The sequence below is a fragment of the Pezoporus flaviventris genome, unplaced genomic scaffold, assembly GCF_033815535.1.
Source record: "Pezoporus flaviventris isolate CSIRO_AGI_PZ_B2104156 unplaced genomic scaffold, CSIRO_AGI_Pfla_v1 ptg000045l, whole genome shotgun sequence".
In the NCBI taxonomy this organism is placed as follows: Eukaryota; Metazoa; Chordata; class Aves; order Psittaciformes; family Psittacidae; genus Pezoporus; species Pezoporus flaviventris.
In genome coordinates, this window is record NW_026892593.1 from 21,782,633 (window position 1) to 21,800,138 (window position 17,506).

General features: G+C 40.1%; 1 protein-coding gene across 3 annotated transcripts in view; it reads left to right on the forward strand.

Annotated features, from left to right (window-relative positions):
- The window catches only part of ASZ1 (ankyrin repeat, SAM and basic leucine zipper domain containing 1), a 44,592-nt gene that overhangs the window by 14,413 nt on the left and 12,673 nt on the right, over positions 1 to 17,506 (forward strand). For all 3 annotated transcript variants that reach the window (XM_061467658.1, XM_061467657.1, XM_061467656.1), the window contains exons 5-9: positions 8,609 to 8,720; positions 8,987 to 9,121; positions 11,565 to 11,677; positions 15,231 to 15,306; positions 15,649 to 15,705. In XM_061467658.1, the coding sequence (XP_061323642.1) occupies positions 8,609 to 8,720; positions 8,987 to 9,121; positions 11,565 to 11,677; positions 15,231 to 15,306; positions 15,649 to 15,705 (493 nt within the window). The remainder of the gene's footprint in view (positions 1 to 8,608; positions 8,721 to 8,986; positions 9,122 to 11,564; positions 11,678 to 15,230; positions 15,307 to 15,648; positions 15,706 to 17,506) is intronic.

The following is a 17,506-nucleotide window of genomic DNA, read 5'->3' on the forward strand; positions in this document are numbered from 1 at the left end:
GCTAAATGTAAAAAAATCAAAATGCAAAATTACGTTTACAAAGTAATGTGTTCGTTTGGGCTATGTCCATACATCTCTTATGCCCTCTTATCCGATTAGGGAGAAGTCAGAAACACGGTAAATGTGCAAGTTTTGTGAGTTGTAAGAGTGGCTTTTGAACATTAAATGGTGGGTCTTGTTCATGAGATATTCTGGTAGGGGGAAAGAGTCTAGACACCAAAATAGACGATTGTACTTTTCTCAGCTGGTATTGACTATATGGTGGTACTGACACTGTTGATCACAGTTCCTAGGCAGAGGTATAACATACCTCAGGGACAGTAGCAACATTAGAAGCTATTTTTAACAGAGGCATTCTGACAGTGTACTGTAGTGTCATGGAATGTCACCTGAGCAGCCTTTGTGTAAAACAGAAACAAAACCTACCCCGAAATCCATTAGCATTGTATCAGCAGCATTCTATCCTAAGTATATTAAACTTCCTGTCATTGCCACTGGCTTACCCTGATCATGGGTTACTTGCATGGGATTGGTTTGGGTTTTGTATGTGACAGTACATAATAAATTGACAGTATGTACAGTACATGGCAGTACATACATAAATTTTGTGCATTAATTGCCCTTTCATTAGAAAGGTGCAGTGGATTTCATGTGTATGTGCTAAATTTCTTGACTGCAGACTTCACCCCTGGTTGGAATTGAAAGTAAAGTTGAAAGCAGTGTGAGAGGTTTCTGATGATGTGGATAACTCACTAGTTTTTAACTAAACCAGCTTGCGTGTAAAAATGTGGTGCAGTAAGGATGTAGGAGGACAGGGCAGGACGATTGTGAATGTCATGGCATAGAGTTCTTCCATCCCCATTCTTCCACTGTTAATCGTTCTTACATTGTTAATCTTCATGCTAGTTCCTTTCATAATCACATTGTTTGTATTTTTCTAGTCATATGAAGATGACTTCGTAGCTTTCTACCTTCACACCTCTGTATGCTATGGAACTTGGATGCAGGTTTTTTTCATTTTAAAACAGTCATGTAAACAGAGTTCAGAAACAGAAAAGTACAAGAACTGGCAAACTGAAATGAAGCTTAAAACTAGGGAACCTGAAACTAAGCTGTCACCTTTTCCAACCCAGTCTTCTTAGAGAACTGTATGTTTCATTCTCCTAACAAGTTCTGCTTGTTAAATGAGAGGTAGAAGACTCTTATGTGTTGCTCCAGCAGACAGTGCCTAGAAAAAGTATATTGCTGCTCACAGTATACTAAAGTACGTTCTTCCAGTAGTACTTCTACTACTTGTTTCCTACTTTGTCACTTAAAACCCCAGTAAGCCAGCAAATGAGCAAATAGTTTACCTTCTGTTGCTGTGGACGCACTGTTACTGCTTCATTTCTCAGTTCCAGGCTTAATGTACAGAACTGGAGGGGTGAAACTGGCTTCCAAAGCCTCTGAAGATGCTTCCTGTTTATCTGAAGCAGCATTCACTTTGCAGTTCAGTAGACTAAATATTAGTGTCATGTAGCATCATTTCCTTGCTTCGGGATCTCAATAAAAAAAGATTGAGACTAAACTCAAAAGGTTAAATTGTTTTCTACCTGCTGTATTTTTTGTAATGTGAGTAATACATTGGTCTAGTTAATAAACATATATCCAGTTAGGAGTCTTTACATAAAGATTGTACTTCTCAAGATCATCAGCCTGAAATACTGAATTTTCTGTAGATACCTCCCTGATGGAAGGAAACTGTCTAGATGGAAGACAGCTTCTCTTTCTCTCCTCCCTCTTCTTGAATGTTCTGGGTAAGTGAACGTTGTCTTGCTTGAGAGTGACATCCCAAACATACAGATGTGTGTTTTTCAGGTGTGGGGAATTCTGTGGCACAGAGTCAGCTTAGTGGTAATAGACAGGTACTTGGGACATTTTTCAGTGAGATTGCTAGCTATCACTGTATCACCTGATTTTGTTATGACTTGTGGGTATCCAGGGTAGAAGGCTCTAAGTGGTGGCTTTTAGGGCTGTTTACTGATCTTGCTCTCTTGTGATTATATTTTGTCCCATTTTTTTGACAGGGGAAGTGGGTCTGTAAGAAGCTCTGGTTGTATCTTTGTGTAGGTGTCACATACAAAATTTTGGATGGCCCTGAAAACTGAAAAAACTTTTCATTTTGTCTTTTTCTCCAGCCTTAACATAAAAGCTGGGAGACTAAAGATGAAAACAAACAAGAAAGCCCCTTTTCATTTGCATGAGACCAGTGAAGCATTTCTTGGTTTTTATTTAGGTACTGCAATAGCTGGAAGCAAACATAGTTGAAACAGACATGCTTAATCAATGAATTGTGTAGGTCTTTCAAGATTTTTGTTTATTTACAGACTGTGACTTGTGTATCATATTCTATATGGGGAAACGTCATGTTGCTGATCATGCCACACAAAGGACTTCGCAAGTGTTTGGACAAGAAGGTCATCTGCAAGCCAGATTGCTGAAACACTAATGCCTGTACAGTTTCCCCAGATGATGAAAGGATCCTTCAGATCTTTTATCCTAATGATTATCACTACAATTTTATGTACATTTTTAGATTCTGGAAAGATTTACAAATGCATTTAATTTCTCTTCAACTTTAGCAAAAACCAGTGGATTTGGCATCTTAAATCTTGCTGTTGTATTTGTGGGGGTTCTTTGCAGGGTTAGGAAAAAACAGGTTTTTGTTTTCCCTAATGCCCCAGTCTCCCTCTTGTGGACGTACATGTGAATGTATCTTGCTTTCTGAGGTGGTGGCCAAGACACTAAACGGTACTCCTGTATACGTGTTGGTGTGTAAATGCAATGGCAGAAATGACCCCTTGCTCACCAACAGGGAGGTGCTGGTTGGAAATGTGGTGCTCCAGGGAAGCCTTGGTTGTAGTGATCATGAGATGGTCAAGTTCGAGATCCTCAGGACAGTGAGAAGAGTGTGCAGCAAGCTCACTGCCCTGGACTTCAAGAGATCAGAGTTTGGCCTCTTCAGGAACCTGCTTAGTAAGGGCAGGGGGGCCCAAAACTGTTGGTTGATATTCAAGGGTCATCTGCTACAAGCTCAGGAGTGTTGCATCCCAACTAGAAGGAAGTGCAGCAGGAGGGCCAGGAGACCTTGGATGGATAAGGAATTGCTGAGGAAACTTTGAAGGAAAAAAGAGGCCTATAAAAGGTGGAAGCAAGGACAGGCGGCCTGGGAGGAATACAGGGATGTTGTCCGGGAAGCTTGGGACCAGGTTAGGAAAGCTAAGGCTCAGTTAGAATTAAATTTGGCTAGGGATGTGAAAGATAACAGGAAGGGATTCTACAGGTACATTGCAAATAAAAGACAGACTAGGGACAATATGGGCCTTCTCCGGAAGCTATCGGGAGAACTGGCTACCCTGGATTTGGAGAAGGCTGAGGTTCTTAATGACTTCTTTGCCTCAGTCTTCACTGGCAAAGGCTCTGACCACACCACCCAAGTCGTGGAAGGCAGATGCAGGGACTGTGAGAATGAAGACCTTGCGCCCACTGTAGGAGAGGATCTGGTTCGCGACCAGCTTAAGAAGCTGAGCGTGCACAAGTCCATGGGACCTGATGAAATCCATCCGGGGGTCCTGAAGGAGCTGGCCAATGAAGTTGCTAAGCCACTGGCCCTCATATTTGAAAAAATTATGGCAGTCAGGTGAAGTTCTCAACAACTGGAAAAAGGGAAATATAACCCCCATTTTCAAGAAGGGGAAAATGGATGACCCAGGAAGTTGCAGACCAGTCAGTCTCACCTCTGTGCCTGGCAAAATCTTGGAGCAGATTCTCCTGGAAGGCATGCTAAGGCACATGAAAATCAACAGGGTGCTTGGTGACAGCCAGCATGGCTTCACTGAGGGGAGATCCTGCCTGACCAATTTGGTGGCCTTCTACGATGGGGCTACAGAACTGATGGACAGGGGTAGAGCAGTTGATGTCATCTACCTGGACTTGTGCAAAGCGTTCAGCACTGTCCCCCATGACATCCTTGTCTCTATATTGGAGCGACATCAATTTGATGGATGGACCACTCAGTGGATAAAGAACTGGCTGGATGGCCGCACACAAAGAGTTGTGGTCAATGGCTCAATGTCTGGCTGGAGACCAGTAATGAGTAGTGACCCTCAGGGATCGGTGTTGGGACCGGTCATGTTCCACATCTTTGTCAGTGACATGGACAGTGGGATTGAGTGCGCCCTCAGCAAGTTTGCCGATGACACCAAGCTGTGTGGTTTGGTTGACAGGCTGGAGGGAAGGAATGCCATCCAGAGGGACCTTGACACGTTTGTGAGGTGGGCTGATGCCAACCTTATGAAGTTTAACCATGCCAAGTGCAAGGTCCTACACCTGGGTCGGAGCAATCCCAGGCACAGCTACAGGTTGGGCAAAGAGATTCAGAGCAACCCTGCAGAGAAGGACTTGGGGGTGCTGGTCGATGGGAAAATGAACGTGAGCCAACAGTGTGCACTTGCAGCCCAGGAAGCCAACCGTATCCTGGGCTGCATCTAAAGGAGCATGACCAGCAGGTCGAAGGAGGTGATCCTGCCCCTCTACTCTGCTCTCATGAGACCTCCCTTGGAGTATTGTGTGCAGTTCTGGTGTCCTCAACAGAAAAGGGACATGGAACTGTTGGAACAAGTCCAGAGAAGGGCCACGAGGATGATGAGGGGGCTGGAAGCACCTCCTGTATGAAGATAGGCTGAGAGAGTTGGAACTGTTCAGCCTGGAGAAGAGAAGGCTGAGTGGAGACCTCATAGCAGCCTTCCAGTATCTGAAGGGGGGCTGTAGGGATGCTCGGGAGGGACTCTTCATTAGGGAGTGTAGTGATAGGACAAGGGGTAATGGGTTTAAACTTAAACAGGGGAAGTTTAGATTGGATATGAGGAAGAAGTTCTTTCCTGTGAGGGTGGTGAGGCACTGGAATGGGTTGCCCAGGGAGGTTGTGAATGCTTCATCCCTGGTGGTGTTCAAGGCCAGGTTGGACAGAGCCTTGGGTGGCATGGTTTAGTGTGAGGTGTCCCTGCCCATGGCAGGGGGATTGGAGCTAGATGATCTTAAAGTCCTTTCCAACCCTAACTATTCTATGATTCTCTGATTTATGCGCACTCTATATGTTTCCATACTGAAACAGCTTGTAGCCTTTGAAATTAAAACTCAAACATTAAAATGGAAATCTGGAAGTACTGCTTGTTCATGTTGGTGGACCTTCTAAATGTCATGTTTATTGGGTTTTACTTAAAAATGGAGGCGTTTTTTCAGTGGCTTTACTGTCGTTGAACTGCCTTGATTTCAGACAACCTGTCTGCAGTGCTGTACAGATGTAACTACTACATTATGTTCCTTGGAGAAAAGACTGTTCTGTAGCCTCTGGACTTCAGTATTTTTTCTTTGAGAAAGCAGAAGGTAATTTTAAGGTAATAGTATGTGCAAATTCAAAAAGAAAAATCAAAAATGTTACGAGCAGAAGAAATTAAATTATTTTGCAGTCTTATGTAAGTACTTCAGAAGTGATAGCATGGAAAGTCTGTCAAAGGCTACGTGCCACTGACTACAAGTGTGGCAATGAGTGTTTGCAAGTTTGATTTGTGGTGTTACAAATTACATTAAAATCATCTTCTGTTCCTTCTTTAAAATATAGATATCTATAGATACCTGTAGATGTCTGTATATATACATCTGTATCTCACTGTCTTATCAAGTTACAGGAGCAGACTGTAGATTTTTTCTGTATTTTTAAAGTAATCATAGGATTACGGGGTAATTCAGGTCAGAAGGGACCTCAGGAGGTCACTAGTCTAACATCTTCATTAAAGCCACCTCTGCTGTGACATTTGGCTAGGTTGCCATCTGGTCTTGCAACCCAGCAAAGATGGAGATTATAGAACTTCTCTGAGCAACTAGTTCCACTGATTGAGTGTACCTCAGGGTAAAAATGTGGCCTTACATTCAGTGAGAACTTCTGCTTTTGCAGTGTTGATAGACTAAATTGAACTACTTAGGCAAGTTTTTTCATTTCATTAAGAAGTTCCTTTTTCTTATTGCCTGTAAGTCTTGAAGACCTATCATTGTGCTTATTTCCAAGTAATTGGCTATTTTTCCCTAAGGCTCTTTCAGATTTTAATATGACTGGATTTTTTCAGTGCACTTTTAACTGTGTTTGCATAAGACAAAATATTATCCTTCAGTGAATGAGCAGTAGCAAGGAAAGATGGTCAGAGCCTTCTAGCAACTTCCAGCAACTCTGGAAAGAGTCAGAAGTTCTGTATTTCAGGACAGCTGCTGTGGTATACACATGCTTTTGGTGGTCCCTGTAGTGGTCGGTATTGAACTTACTAAATTAAGAAACTTGGAAATTGCGATCCTCCCCTCAAGTATAGTCTAACAAGAGAGAATAATCTTTTGACAGTACGTTTTTGACGCAGCTGTAAATTAAAAGCAGTACATGATAGTTTTCCAGGAAATATGTTTCATTTTAAGATACAATAAATTTTAGCTGAACATCACTAGTAAAATATTTAAGCTTAAATATGATTACTTCATAGTGACCAGAAACTCCTATCTTTCTCCTCCAGTACTGCTTTTTTTTTTATTCTGCAACTGTATTCCACTAGAGAATAAGTGTCAGGTATCTGGAAAGATATTTTTCTAATAGGAGCTTTTGAGCAATAGTTTTTTTCTCTCAAAATATGCAGAGCAATTCACAGTGGCTTCATCTCATAAGCATCTCAATAGAAGCATAAGAGCAACAGACTGTTATCATGTGCTTGGAATATAAAAAAAACAAACAGTAATGGGAAAGGTGGTGTCTGAGTACTTTCTCAGCATTTGTAAGAATTAGCAATGTATGAGTAATATATGTAGGAGAGAAGGGTTCAACACATACACTTCTGGGGACAGAAAACAAATGAGATTAAGGAAAAAAATATTTTGATGTGCATTTAGTTTTACTACTTGAAAAGTTAAGATTTTTCAGTAGGGTATTTGTATGTAGTCTGAAGACTCCTTGTCCTGGGTTTAGCAGTAGCAGTCAGTTTTTTCTCCTTCTTAGTATCTGGTGCAGTGTTGTGTTTTGACTTTCAGCCTGGGAACAGCACTGATAACACTGATGTTTTCAGTTGTTGCTAAGTCATGTTTACTCTGACCAAGGACTTTGTGAGTCTCATGCTCTGCCAGGGAGGAGGGGAGGCCGGGAGGAAGCAGAGACAGGACACCTGACCCAAACTAGCCAAAGAGGTATTCCATACCACAGCATGTCATGCCTGGGGAGGTAACTGGGAGTTATCCAAAAGGGCACAGGCTCTCTTTTGGGTCGGGCTTGTTTCAGTGGGTGGTATCGTATTCTCTTCCCTTGTTATTTTCTCTTATCATTATTATTATTGGTGGTAGCAGTAGTGGTTTGTGTTATACCTTAGTTACTGGACTGTTCTTATCTCAACCTGTGGGAGTTACATTCTTTCAATTCTCCTCCCCATCCTTCCAGGAGCGAGGAGTGGGGGGGGAAGGAAAGAAAGAGGGAGGAAGGTGGGGAGTGAGTGAATGAGCTGAGTGGCTGGGTTTAAACCATGACACTCCTAGGCATACTCAGGTGGGGGTCTGAGTATTGGTAGTACATGTGCATTCTGGCTATTGCACTGCTCCTCTGCACCCCCGCAAGATTTGTGTGACCTGAGATTCTTTTGCTTACATTGGATTTATCAAAGATGGTTTTGCATGTATGTACATAGTTGTTCTTAATATTCTTTCTCTTAAATATTTAGTTATGATTTATAACTTCTCCTGTGTGAAATTGCATATTTTTCTTCAGAGCTTTGATGTAAGTTGAACTGTATGTAGAATACATCACTTAAGCTGTATCTTTTAAAAATAATTTTTGAAGTAAAAAAGGAGTCTCTGCCACCTTTTTTAATACTGAGGAGAAAAATGGGTGATTTGTTGATATTCTCCGTTTTCAGTAGGGTGAAAACTGGAATCAGCAGTTAATGGCCATTCCCTTTTTCTTGGGCCAGGCTGTGTGCTAAATGAGAGGCCTGCTAGGTCTGTGGCAGCAGCAGGAGGGATGGTCTGTGAAAACTGGGTTTGTGTAGTTTGTAACCAAACCAGAAATGGTTTAGTCACCAAACTGCTGTGTTTCATGTCTGGGACATGTTATGGTTATTTGTGTGGTACTTTAATTTAGAGGTGATAAAGCAATGTGGCGGTTTTGGGGGTTATTTGGTTTGGTTTATCTTTTTAACTTTTTCTTCCAGAGGTACTATAGATCTATATTGTAAGCTCCTGGAAAAGAGTTGTTTAGTTTCTTCAGAGTTTCCTTCTTGTGGAGGACAACAATTGCCTTCTTGACTTTATTTCAATCAGAAAATAAATGTAAACTCTTAAAGTATTTTAAAGATTTCCAACTGGACATAAATGAGTTGCTGAATCTATTGACTTGTGCTGAAGCACAAATGTTGTGTCCTGGACTTTCACCCTCTGCTTAGTTCTTCTGCAGAACTGAGACTCATTACACAGTTGAGGTGCTCTGCTTGATAATGCAGTTGGATTTTGTTATCCAGAAGTAATTTATTTCACTTGTCACATTTTCTTTCAGGAGACAAATGACTCCCCTGATGTATGCAGCTCGAAAAGGCTATCCTCAGGTTGTTGCTCTTCTTGTCGCTCATGGAGCACACATAAATGCCCAAGATGACAATGGATATTCAGTAAGTGATTTACTTCTCTGTGATGTAATTAACAATAAAAACATTAAAAAGCAGGAACACACAAACTTGTTTTTAAGTGCAACATTCTCTGAAATACTCATTGGTATATTCTTCTTTGAGAATCTCCACTTTGAGATTCTTTTGCATTAATTATCTTCATCTCCAGATTCTGCCATGTAAGAATTTTGAAGGTTACATTATTGATTGAACCTCTGTTCTTTCATGTTCCATATGTAAACTTGGTAAAAAGGAGTTGTTCTTTGCAGGCATTGATATGGGCAGCACAGCATGGGCATAAAAATGTAACTCTTAAGTTGCTTGAGCTGGGAGCTGACAAAAATCTACAGACTAAGGATGAGAAAACAGGAGCAGAGATAGCAAAAATCAATAAACATTCAGAGGTATTTAATTTCTCTTTGAAATGCAAATTCTGTGGTTTGCCTCAAAAATCTGATCATTAATTGTATAATTTTCTGTAGGACTGTTACTTTAATAACTAATTGTAGTAGTAGTTGAATACTTATGCTATTACATCTATATAGACTATTAAATCTATATAGGTCTGTTACACCAAACTTTTCACAGTGCTTTAAATGCTATATAGAAAAGTTTTGGGAACCTTCCCCGCCTCCCCCTTTGAATTTTTGTTTCAGATTTAGAATATAGAACAAGGGATTACTCATGTTAGAAATGTTGATATGAGAAGTAGGAAAAATATGTTGGTTTTTTCCTGTTTGCCAAAGTGTGTGAGAGAACATAGGTATCTAACTAATTTGCAGTGTATAGTTTCTAATTGAATTTGGAAGTGAAAAGGCTAAAGCTAAAAACGGGGGGGTTGATACTGGCTGTCTTCAAAATCCATTCTCAGGAGGGAAGGTGTAATATAATGCAAATTGATCAGATCATTGGAAGAGCAGCCACTAAATGTCAGTGTAGAGTGAGAGCTACTGAAGACAACGTACAATCCCCTAAAATAAATCTTTTCACTGCTGTTATCAGATGATGCACAGTGGATCAGTCAAACCAGATTTCTGTGTGTTTTGCTTTGAGTTGCTCTTGCCAATGATGTGGCTTTCTGCAGTGGCTCCTCAAAAATGTATAATTCATTCAAATGAATTTTAATTCACTTTACAGTTTCTTTTTCTTTCTTGGCTTTTTTGAGGGTTTGTTGGGTTTTTTTCTCTGTCAGACTCCAGAGCTAGGGATGAACAAAAATGGTAACTATGCACAAAGTTGTCAGTATGGGCTAGCAAGATCACTCTCTGAGGCTCAGTGATCTGTTAGCTCAGGTTACTGGAAGGGGCTACAAATGCATTCTGTCTTCAATAAATTACTTGTTCATCAGGCTATGGCCATATAATCTTATAACACAACTTTCTCTGACATGGAGGGACTACAGGCTCCTCACGCTTGAGAGATGCGTCTTGCCTCTTGACCTCGAACACTTAACTTTCACTCAATTACTGCAAAGTCTTGCAGATGATATTGAGATATTTTATGGTCAGGAGCTTCTTCCACCTCAGGGATCTGCTCTTCAGGCTGTTGACAACCCAAGAAGCTGTCATACTGACTGTCTGTAGAAACTGTATCTGCGAGGGGAGATATTTTTCTTACCTACTGTACTGAATTTGGCTGGGCTGGAATTACTTTTCTTTCCAGCAGCCTGTATGGTACTGTATTTTGGGTTTCTGACCAAAACAGTGTTGTTAGCACACCAGTATTTTAGCTATTGCTGAGTGCTGGGGAAGCATCAAAGCTTTCTCTGATTTTCATTCTTCTCTCTGCCTTCAGCCAGTAGGCTGGGAGGGAGCAAGAGGTTGGGAGGGGGCACAGCCAGGGTAGCTGACCCCAGCTGACCAAAGGGATGCTCCATACCAAATCATGTCATGCTCAGCAGTAAAAGCGTGAGGAAATTTTTTTCTAAAGTAGCCATTGCTTGGAGACCGGCTGGGCATTGGTCTGCTGGTGGCAGATGGTGAGTGATTACCTTTGCATCACTTAAGCTTTTGGGTGTTGTTTTTTTTCCCTTCACTTATTAATATGCATGTATCTCAACCCATGAATTTTGTCATACTTTTTACGCTTCTGATTCTCCCCCATCCTGCTGGGGGAAGATGAGCAAGCAACTGAGTAGGGGCTTATTTGTCAGCCAGGATCAACCCACCATTCATACGTGTATGTATGTGTGTGTGTATGTGTGGCTGTTCACCTGAATTTCAGGAAAGTGGCTTCACCATTCTTTTAGGCTTATTGAGGTTCTACTTGTTTTGCTGAATTTTTTGGTTAACTATCTCAGAACTCACACAGGGGCTATTCGTTTTCTGGATTCCATCACTGATGCATAGTGATGTCTGGCAGAAGGCTTGCTTCTATAATCTATAATCAATTGAAAGAATCTGTCAAATACAGTTAAATTAGATTGTCAGTTGTAAATTGCTAAATGTTGGGTCCATATATGCATTGAAAATTGAGATATTAAAATAGTTGTATGCCTCATGCTCTTATTATTGCCTTGAGTTTGTAGAACTCTTGTCTACAAACCACAAAAAATAGTATATTGGTGTATTGCTGCTTCTGTAGTGACAGATACTAACTTTTTTTGACTTAAGTTAGATGTGGTGTTTTGCTCTGTGTCAGTTCATTGTGGTGGAATTCAGAAATGCTTTGGATAAACTGTGGGCTTGGTCTTAACTGTTCATTGTAGTTTTATGCTTTAGAGAAGAAGTGCAGATATTTCATGTTCCTTGTAAGTAGTAATTTATGATAAAACTGTTTATCGTCTTACTCCTTTGTATTTCTTTATGCATTTTGAATTTGAATAATAATTCATTTGGGCTCTTCCAGATTTATAGTTTACTGTCTTTGGCTGCAAATCACTTGCATGGGAGATCCCATGGAACAATTAAGGAGGAGGCTATCTACAAATTAATGACAGCTGCCCCTGACCAAGGAATTGGGTAAATACAGTCATAGTGTAATTTTACCTTATAAGTATTCCTAAGAGATTGTATTTGTTTGTGTCAGTGATTAAATTATACTGATGTGTGTTGTTTGGAGTGCTACCAAGAGTACCCAGTAAGTATATTAATGTACTATTAATTTTTCAAGATTGCAGAGTTGCTTTGCATTACAAACAAAGAGCATGCTGTAGATCTTTCATTCCTCTCGTTTGGTGTAAAGTATTCTAGAGCCAGGATCCAATGTCACTTCATTTCAGCCCTTTTAAATGTGTATGCTCCCCTGTTCCATATTCCTTGTTGTTCCGAATTTGACATTAGATATTTTTTTTTATGCTTTCACTGTCTGCCTGTTTTCATCTTCATGCCACTAGGAAGAGCTCTGCCTTTTTCTTTTTTCCTGCATGTATGTGGGTCAAACGAAGCACACAGTTACATAGTTAAGCTCTAGAACTTTTTGCATAGTGTGCTTCTGGCCCTGAAGCTTGCAGGTGTCCCGTGGCTGAAATCAGCCCCTGCTTCAGCACCTTCAAAGGTCTCTCATATTGTTTCATCCCAGAACATGTTGGTTAACAAGTTCTCAACAAACTGGCCATATACTTCCTTGGGCTTGAACTGCATGGTCTTGAGAAGGCAAATTCCAGTGCCGATAGTCTGTTCTGGTTTGTCAGCTTGATTCTTTATGTCCCTGCTCAGCCAGGTCATTCTGAATTTGACATGCCCTAGTTTTGTATCATTGCTGCCGTCATTGACGGCAGTTCACACTGAGGTAGTCTCAGACAGAGTACTCAGTTCGGACAAAGCCTCATGAGGTTCTGTTGCTAGATGAATGTATATGCCAGATTTTCATTCTCTGCTGCTTCAACCACAATCATCTTAGAGATACTTCAGATTCGTAAAGGTGTTGTTCTGGCTATATCTCCTTGTCTGTGAACCATGTCTCCCATGGGATCTGTCTGCTCCTTGGGGATCATCTTTTGAGTCCCTGTGTACTTGACAGGAAGGTGACATTCTTTTAAATAGGTCAGTCTTCTGGTACTCTTCACAAAGACTTATACTCCTAGATAGAATATGTACCTAATGACCTCAGTGCTAGAACAGATTCTCCTTTTTTTAGCAGGTTTGGGTTCTTTAGGAAGTTCCGTAGGCTTTTTCTGGTAGAAGGAAATAAACTAACACTATGCAGCAGTTATCCATATAGATGTAGTGCTGTTGAAACCTGATGGTGGCTAGAGGACATTCTACCAGTGTTTGGTTAGTCTTGGTAAGTTTTTAAAGTCAGACACTGGAATCCTGAAGCCCACTAAAAATAGTTTGTGGCAGCCAGATGTCTATCTATGCAAATGTAATTCTGTATTAGGCAATGATTCGGCTTCCAGGATTTCACAGTGTGCCAGTAGTCTTTATCTAAACAATACTGTTTTTTTTCTGCCAGATGAGAAACTGATTTGTTTGTATGAACAGGCATTTCTGTCAAGCTCAAGGATTTTTGTATTAACAGTAGCTAGTTCTGATGTTTCATAACTTTGAGCATTTCTCATAATGAGTGGAACCCTTGGTTTCAGAAAAGTCCCCTGGAGTATACCAGATGTCTGGCTGTTAAATGCCTGTTCTTACAAATGCAGTTTATCCGTTTCAACACACACACACATACTTGCCCCCAGCAAGCTGGATTTTTTCATCTGGTGATAGTCAAGAGGTACACTGATGCCTGTGTTTATTCCATCATAGCTCCTTGAGCTGTTCTCTCAGTTGCTCCTCATGCCTCACCTGGTACTGGGTATCAGTTGTGCCCTGCCATGCAGGGTCAGTGAGTATAACTTGTCATTGATGTCATCATCATTTAGTCATCCTTATGTAGTGAGTGTACCTTCAGTCATTGCTGTCTGCCTAATTAGACAATTTTTCTGAGTCCAGAGCCCTGGACTATACAAGGAAATGCACATACATGTCAGGAATTTGCATCCTTCAGCTCCTGAATTAGGTCCTTTGCTGGTTCAGGGACTTGCAAGTTACTGTCCAGTTGCTGAATAGCTCTTTCCTTGATCCTGGGAAGAACGTCCTTTCCTTGCACCTTTAGCAGAACTGAAAGTCTTGAGTTACCCAGGGGCTTCCAGAATCTTTGCAAACTGGGCACTTTGAATGCCTAAATAAGAATATTTGATCACTGCAGGTCATTCACACACTCTTCTCTTGCCAGTTGAAGGGCATTGGCTGTTTGGATGTATGTGTGAATTGTTTACTTCACGGACTGTTGCTGTCTGTGTTGAGAGAGGGAGGAAGCATGCAGTGATTAACACAATTCTATACAACTTCATGGTAGGGATGATGCCTTTAAACACTATTAAAATTATTTTTAACTCTTCTATTTTTCCTGCTGACAGAAGGCACTCTCACTGAATTATTGACTTGAGACAGTGTGCAAGTTGCATAAACTCCTTTCATATGTGATTTAGGGTGTCCATCTCGTAAAAGGAGAAGTATGCTGAAATACTAGTAATGCAAGGTTCTCAATGTGCAGTCCTGAAATATTTTCTTACGTATTCAGAGCAATTTTCAGAGAGGTTTGGTTGGTTGGTTGTTTTGGATTTTGGTTTGGGGTTGGTTCAGGGTTTTTTTTTGGGGGGAAGGGGAAAAGAGGCCGGAGTTGGTGGTTTTTGTTTACCCCCTTTTTTTTTTTTTTTCATATATATGTAGATACACAAATTTTATAGGACCTTTTTTAAGTCTTTAATGTGAAAAGAGGGCAAACCTTGATTTCAGGGCCTACAATAAGACTGAGCAAACTATCAGTTAACTCAGTGTTTTAACACACACTGCTATAGTGACTGCAGTGGTCCTTTTAGCATTTCATCTGACTTGCTTTTGGGTTTAATTCTGTTCATTACAATTGTTCATCTGATTGTTGAAAGCTGTTCAGATATTTTCCTCTATATTTTTGTATCTTTTGGTAGGCAAGGAACCAAAATTGATAGTTACCTTTGCAAATAAGTGTTAAACTCTGAACCTACAGTGGGTTATGCCACTTCCTCAGTCTGCCTTCTGAACAGTAGTCCTCTGACAACTAATTTCTTACCAGTCTTTAATCATAGACATTTTAGTTTCCTGGTAAACGTGCTTTTTTGTTTAAATGGAACCAGAAGGGAAAGACTTGTGGGCTGAATCCATTTTATATGAATGGTATCTGATAAGAAGACATAATTATCTTCCTTAATCCCACTTCCAGATTTTTCAGGCTTCGGCAGCCCAACTTGAAGGTTCAGTTGGAACATTTTGATACTTAAAATAATATTTATCCATGAATAATTGAGCCCTTCAGGCTCAATTCAACTCATTAGACAGAAAAGCCATTTCTAAAATTTTGATAGATTAAAAAATAGGTTAAATTGTACTCCATGGTGCTTATGAGATACTACTGTCATCAGTAGGCCTGTGCAACATTAGGTTGCTCCCCAGTTCTCTGCCTGGGGAGCTTTTCTGGAGTATTTTGTTCTAGTGGTCTTCTATTAACTTCCACTGCTTTCATCTCATATCCCATTTGTTCTATTTTCAGTTCCTACCCAACTTTCAGTGACACAGAAGTGTTTTTACAAGGTCTTGGTCTAGAACACATAATAGGATTATTCAGGGTAAGTTTGTGGTTTATCTGGTATCTGTTAAGAAATCCATGAAAGCAGAATGTACCTACAGCATAAAAAACAAAGTTCTGTCACTATTAGTATCTTAATTCAAGTAAATTTATTAAACAGAAGTTTAGCTAAAAAATGTTAAATTGAACTTCAGTGGACAGGATTGGATTGCTTAATTTTAATTATGTGCATTAGTCATGTGCATTATGTGATGTTTCTAAACTAGAATAATGCTGTTGTGTAGCTGGTTTTATTTCTGAAAACTGAAGTAAAACATAAGTGAAAACTGTTTTCTTCTGAAATTCTTTTTGATGAAAAAAGAAAACCCTTTGTTTTATACAGGAAAGAGATACAACTTTGACACAACTTCTGATCATGCAAAAAGATGAGTTAATACGGGTCAGTTTACTACTTTAGAACTTCATTTAGTTTTCTCCTCTTTCTTTTTTAACATCTTATCTTTATAAATGTCTGAACTTGTAAGAATTCTGTTTTCAGAATCTTCTGCAACTTCTTGAGTTTTAATGTGAATATAGACAGACCTTTTCTAAATCCCACATATTAGCCTTGATTTCTGACTTAAATTCTTGTATCTTCTTTGCCTACATCTGACTACAAAGTGAAAGTCTGCAGTATTTGGAAGTCCTCAGTATTTCTTTGCTGCAATGATGTGGAAGTTGGGTTGAGCAGGAAGTTGTTCCATTTTAAAATTCAGTTGTTACTATTTTCGGTATTTGTTTTCCCATTTGGTATCAGTTAAAATCACTTGGTATTTCACTGTTACTGAGGACTAAGTGACACATTATTACAGGATTTCGGTTTCTGGTGGAAATAGGGTGGTTGCTTTTCCTTAGTCTTTGCTGGAATTATTCCTGTGGGGAATGAAAGACTTCCTGTGTTTACAGGAGGATGCCATAATAAAATCCAACTGTAGGAGTCTCCTTGGGATAGCGCAAATACTTCAGGCCACAGGATTCTTCTGAGCACACTGTACCAGGTCTGACATACCAAAGATGTCTCACTGAAATAACTGACTCAAGCCTGCTACTGATGCTAGTTGTCTCCTCCATGTCAGCTTTACTCGCCCTGTTCTGGTACCAAGGAAGCATGTGTTCCAGCAGCTGGAACCAGCATTAGCATACAGATGTTAATTATTACTTCAGAGTTGGTGTCACAGGGATGTTTTGCATGAAGTTTTGTCTTGTAACTGAGTAAGGTTTAAGTGTTTTCCCAGAGCTCAGAAATAATTCTGTATCTCAGCAGGTGCATGTACAGGGAGCTTTGTCAGTGAAGAAATTATTTAAGAGTTCATTTAGACCTAGGTATTACAAGGCATGTCAACATGTTCTGATGTTACTGCTTTTCTGAAGCCTCAGGATCATGCCAAATGGACAACCACTGGGTATGGGCTTTCTATGGACCCTAAAGCCCACACTGACAGGAATTTTGCTCTTAAAGGAGATTTTTGTAGCTTTCTTCTTACCACTGTGAGCTGCTGTGTTTGTCATGCTTGCATTACACTGCAAATCTGGCTGCGTATGTGTTCATATTGATCACCTGGTTTGATGTAATCATTACTTAGTTTTGTCCAGAGACGCTGGGGGAAGGAAAGAATTGTGGACTTTAGTGAAAGGCTAATCCTTATGGTTCCTTCATCAAAGAAGGATCTGTAGTTTCACATGAACTGATAACCTCCATTTCAGTGTTTCAGCATGTTTCAGAGACCCTCTTATAAAGAGGGATTTTTTTTGATAACTGAAATAAATGCCTGGATCAGCTCCTCTTCCACAGAAAAATTGTATCTATAGGAACAGAATTGTTTTGCCTCTGAACTGTGTAACAGCAGGAAACACTTCTGGAAAATAAGCCATGCTTTGTGCATGGATGTAAATTAATTAGTGAGTCTTCAGTTGGGAGTTTAAAAAATGACATAATACTCCTGCCTTATTAGCACTTCATAAGTTACCCTAAATTCTTGATGCAATTTAGTTACAGAGCTCTACTAACAGTTTCTCCCCACGCTGCTGATAGAACAAATTTAATCTGTTTCCTCCTAACTCCAGAGTTGAAAGTTTTTAGTGTGATGGCAGATCTTCAACTAACAGCCAGCTATTTTAAAGAGCCTGGATCTTATTACTACAAAGATTAATGATGACCTCTGATGGATGCCTCTGAACCAAGCTGCTTTGTATCCAGAGAA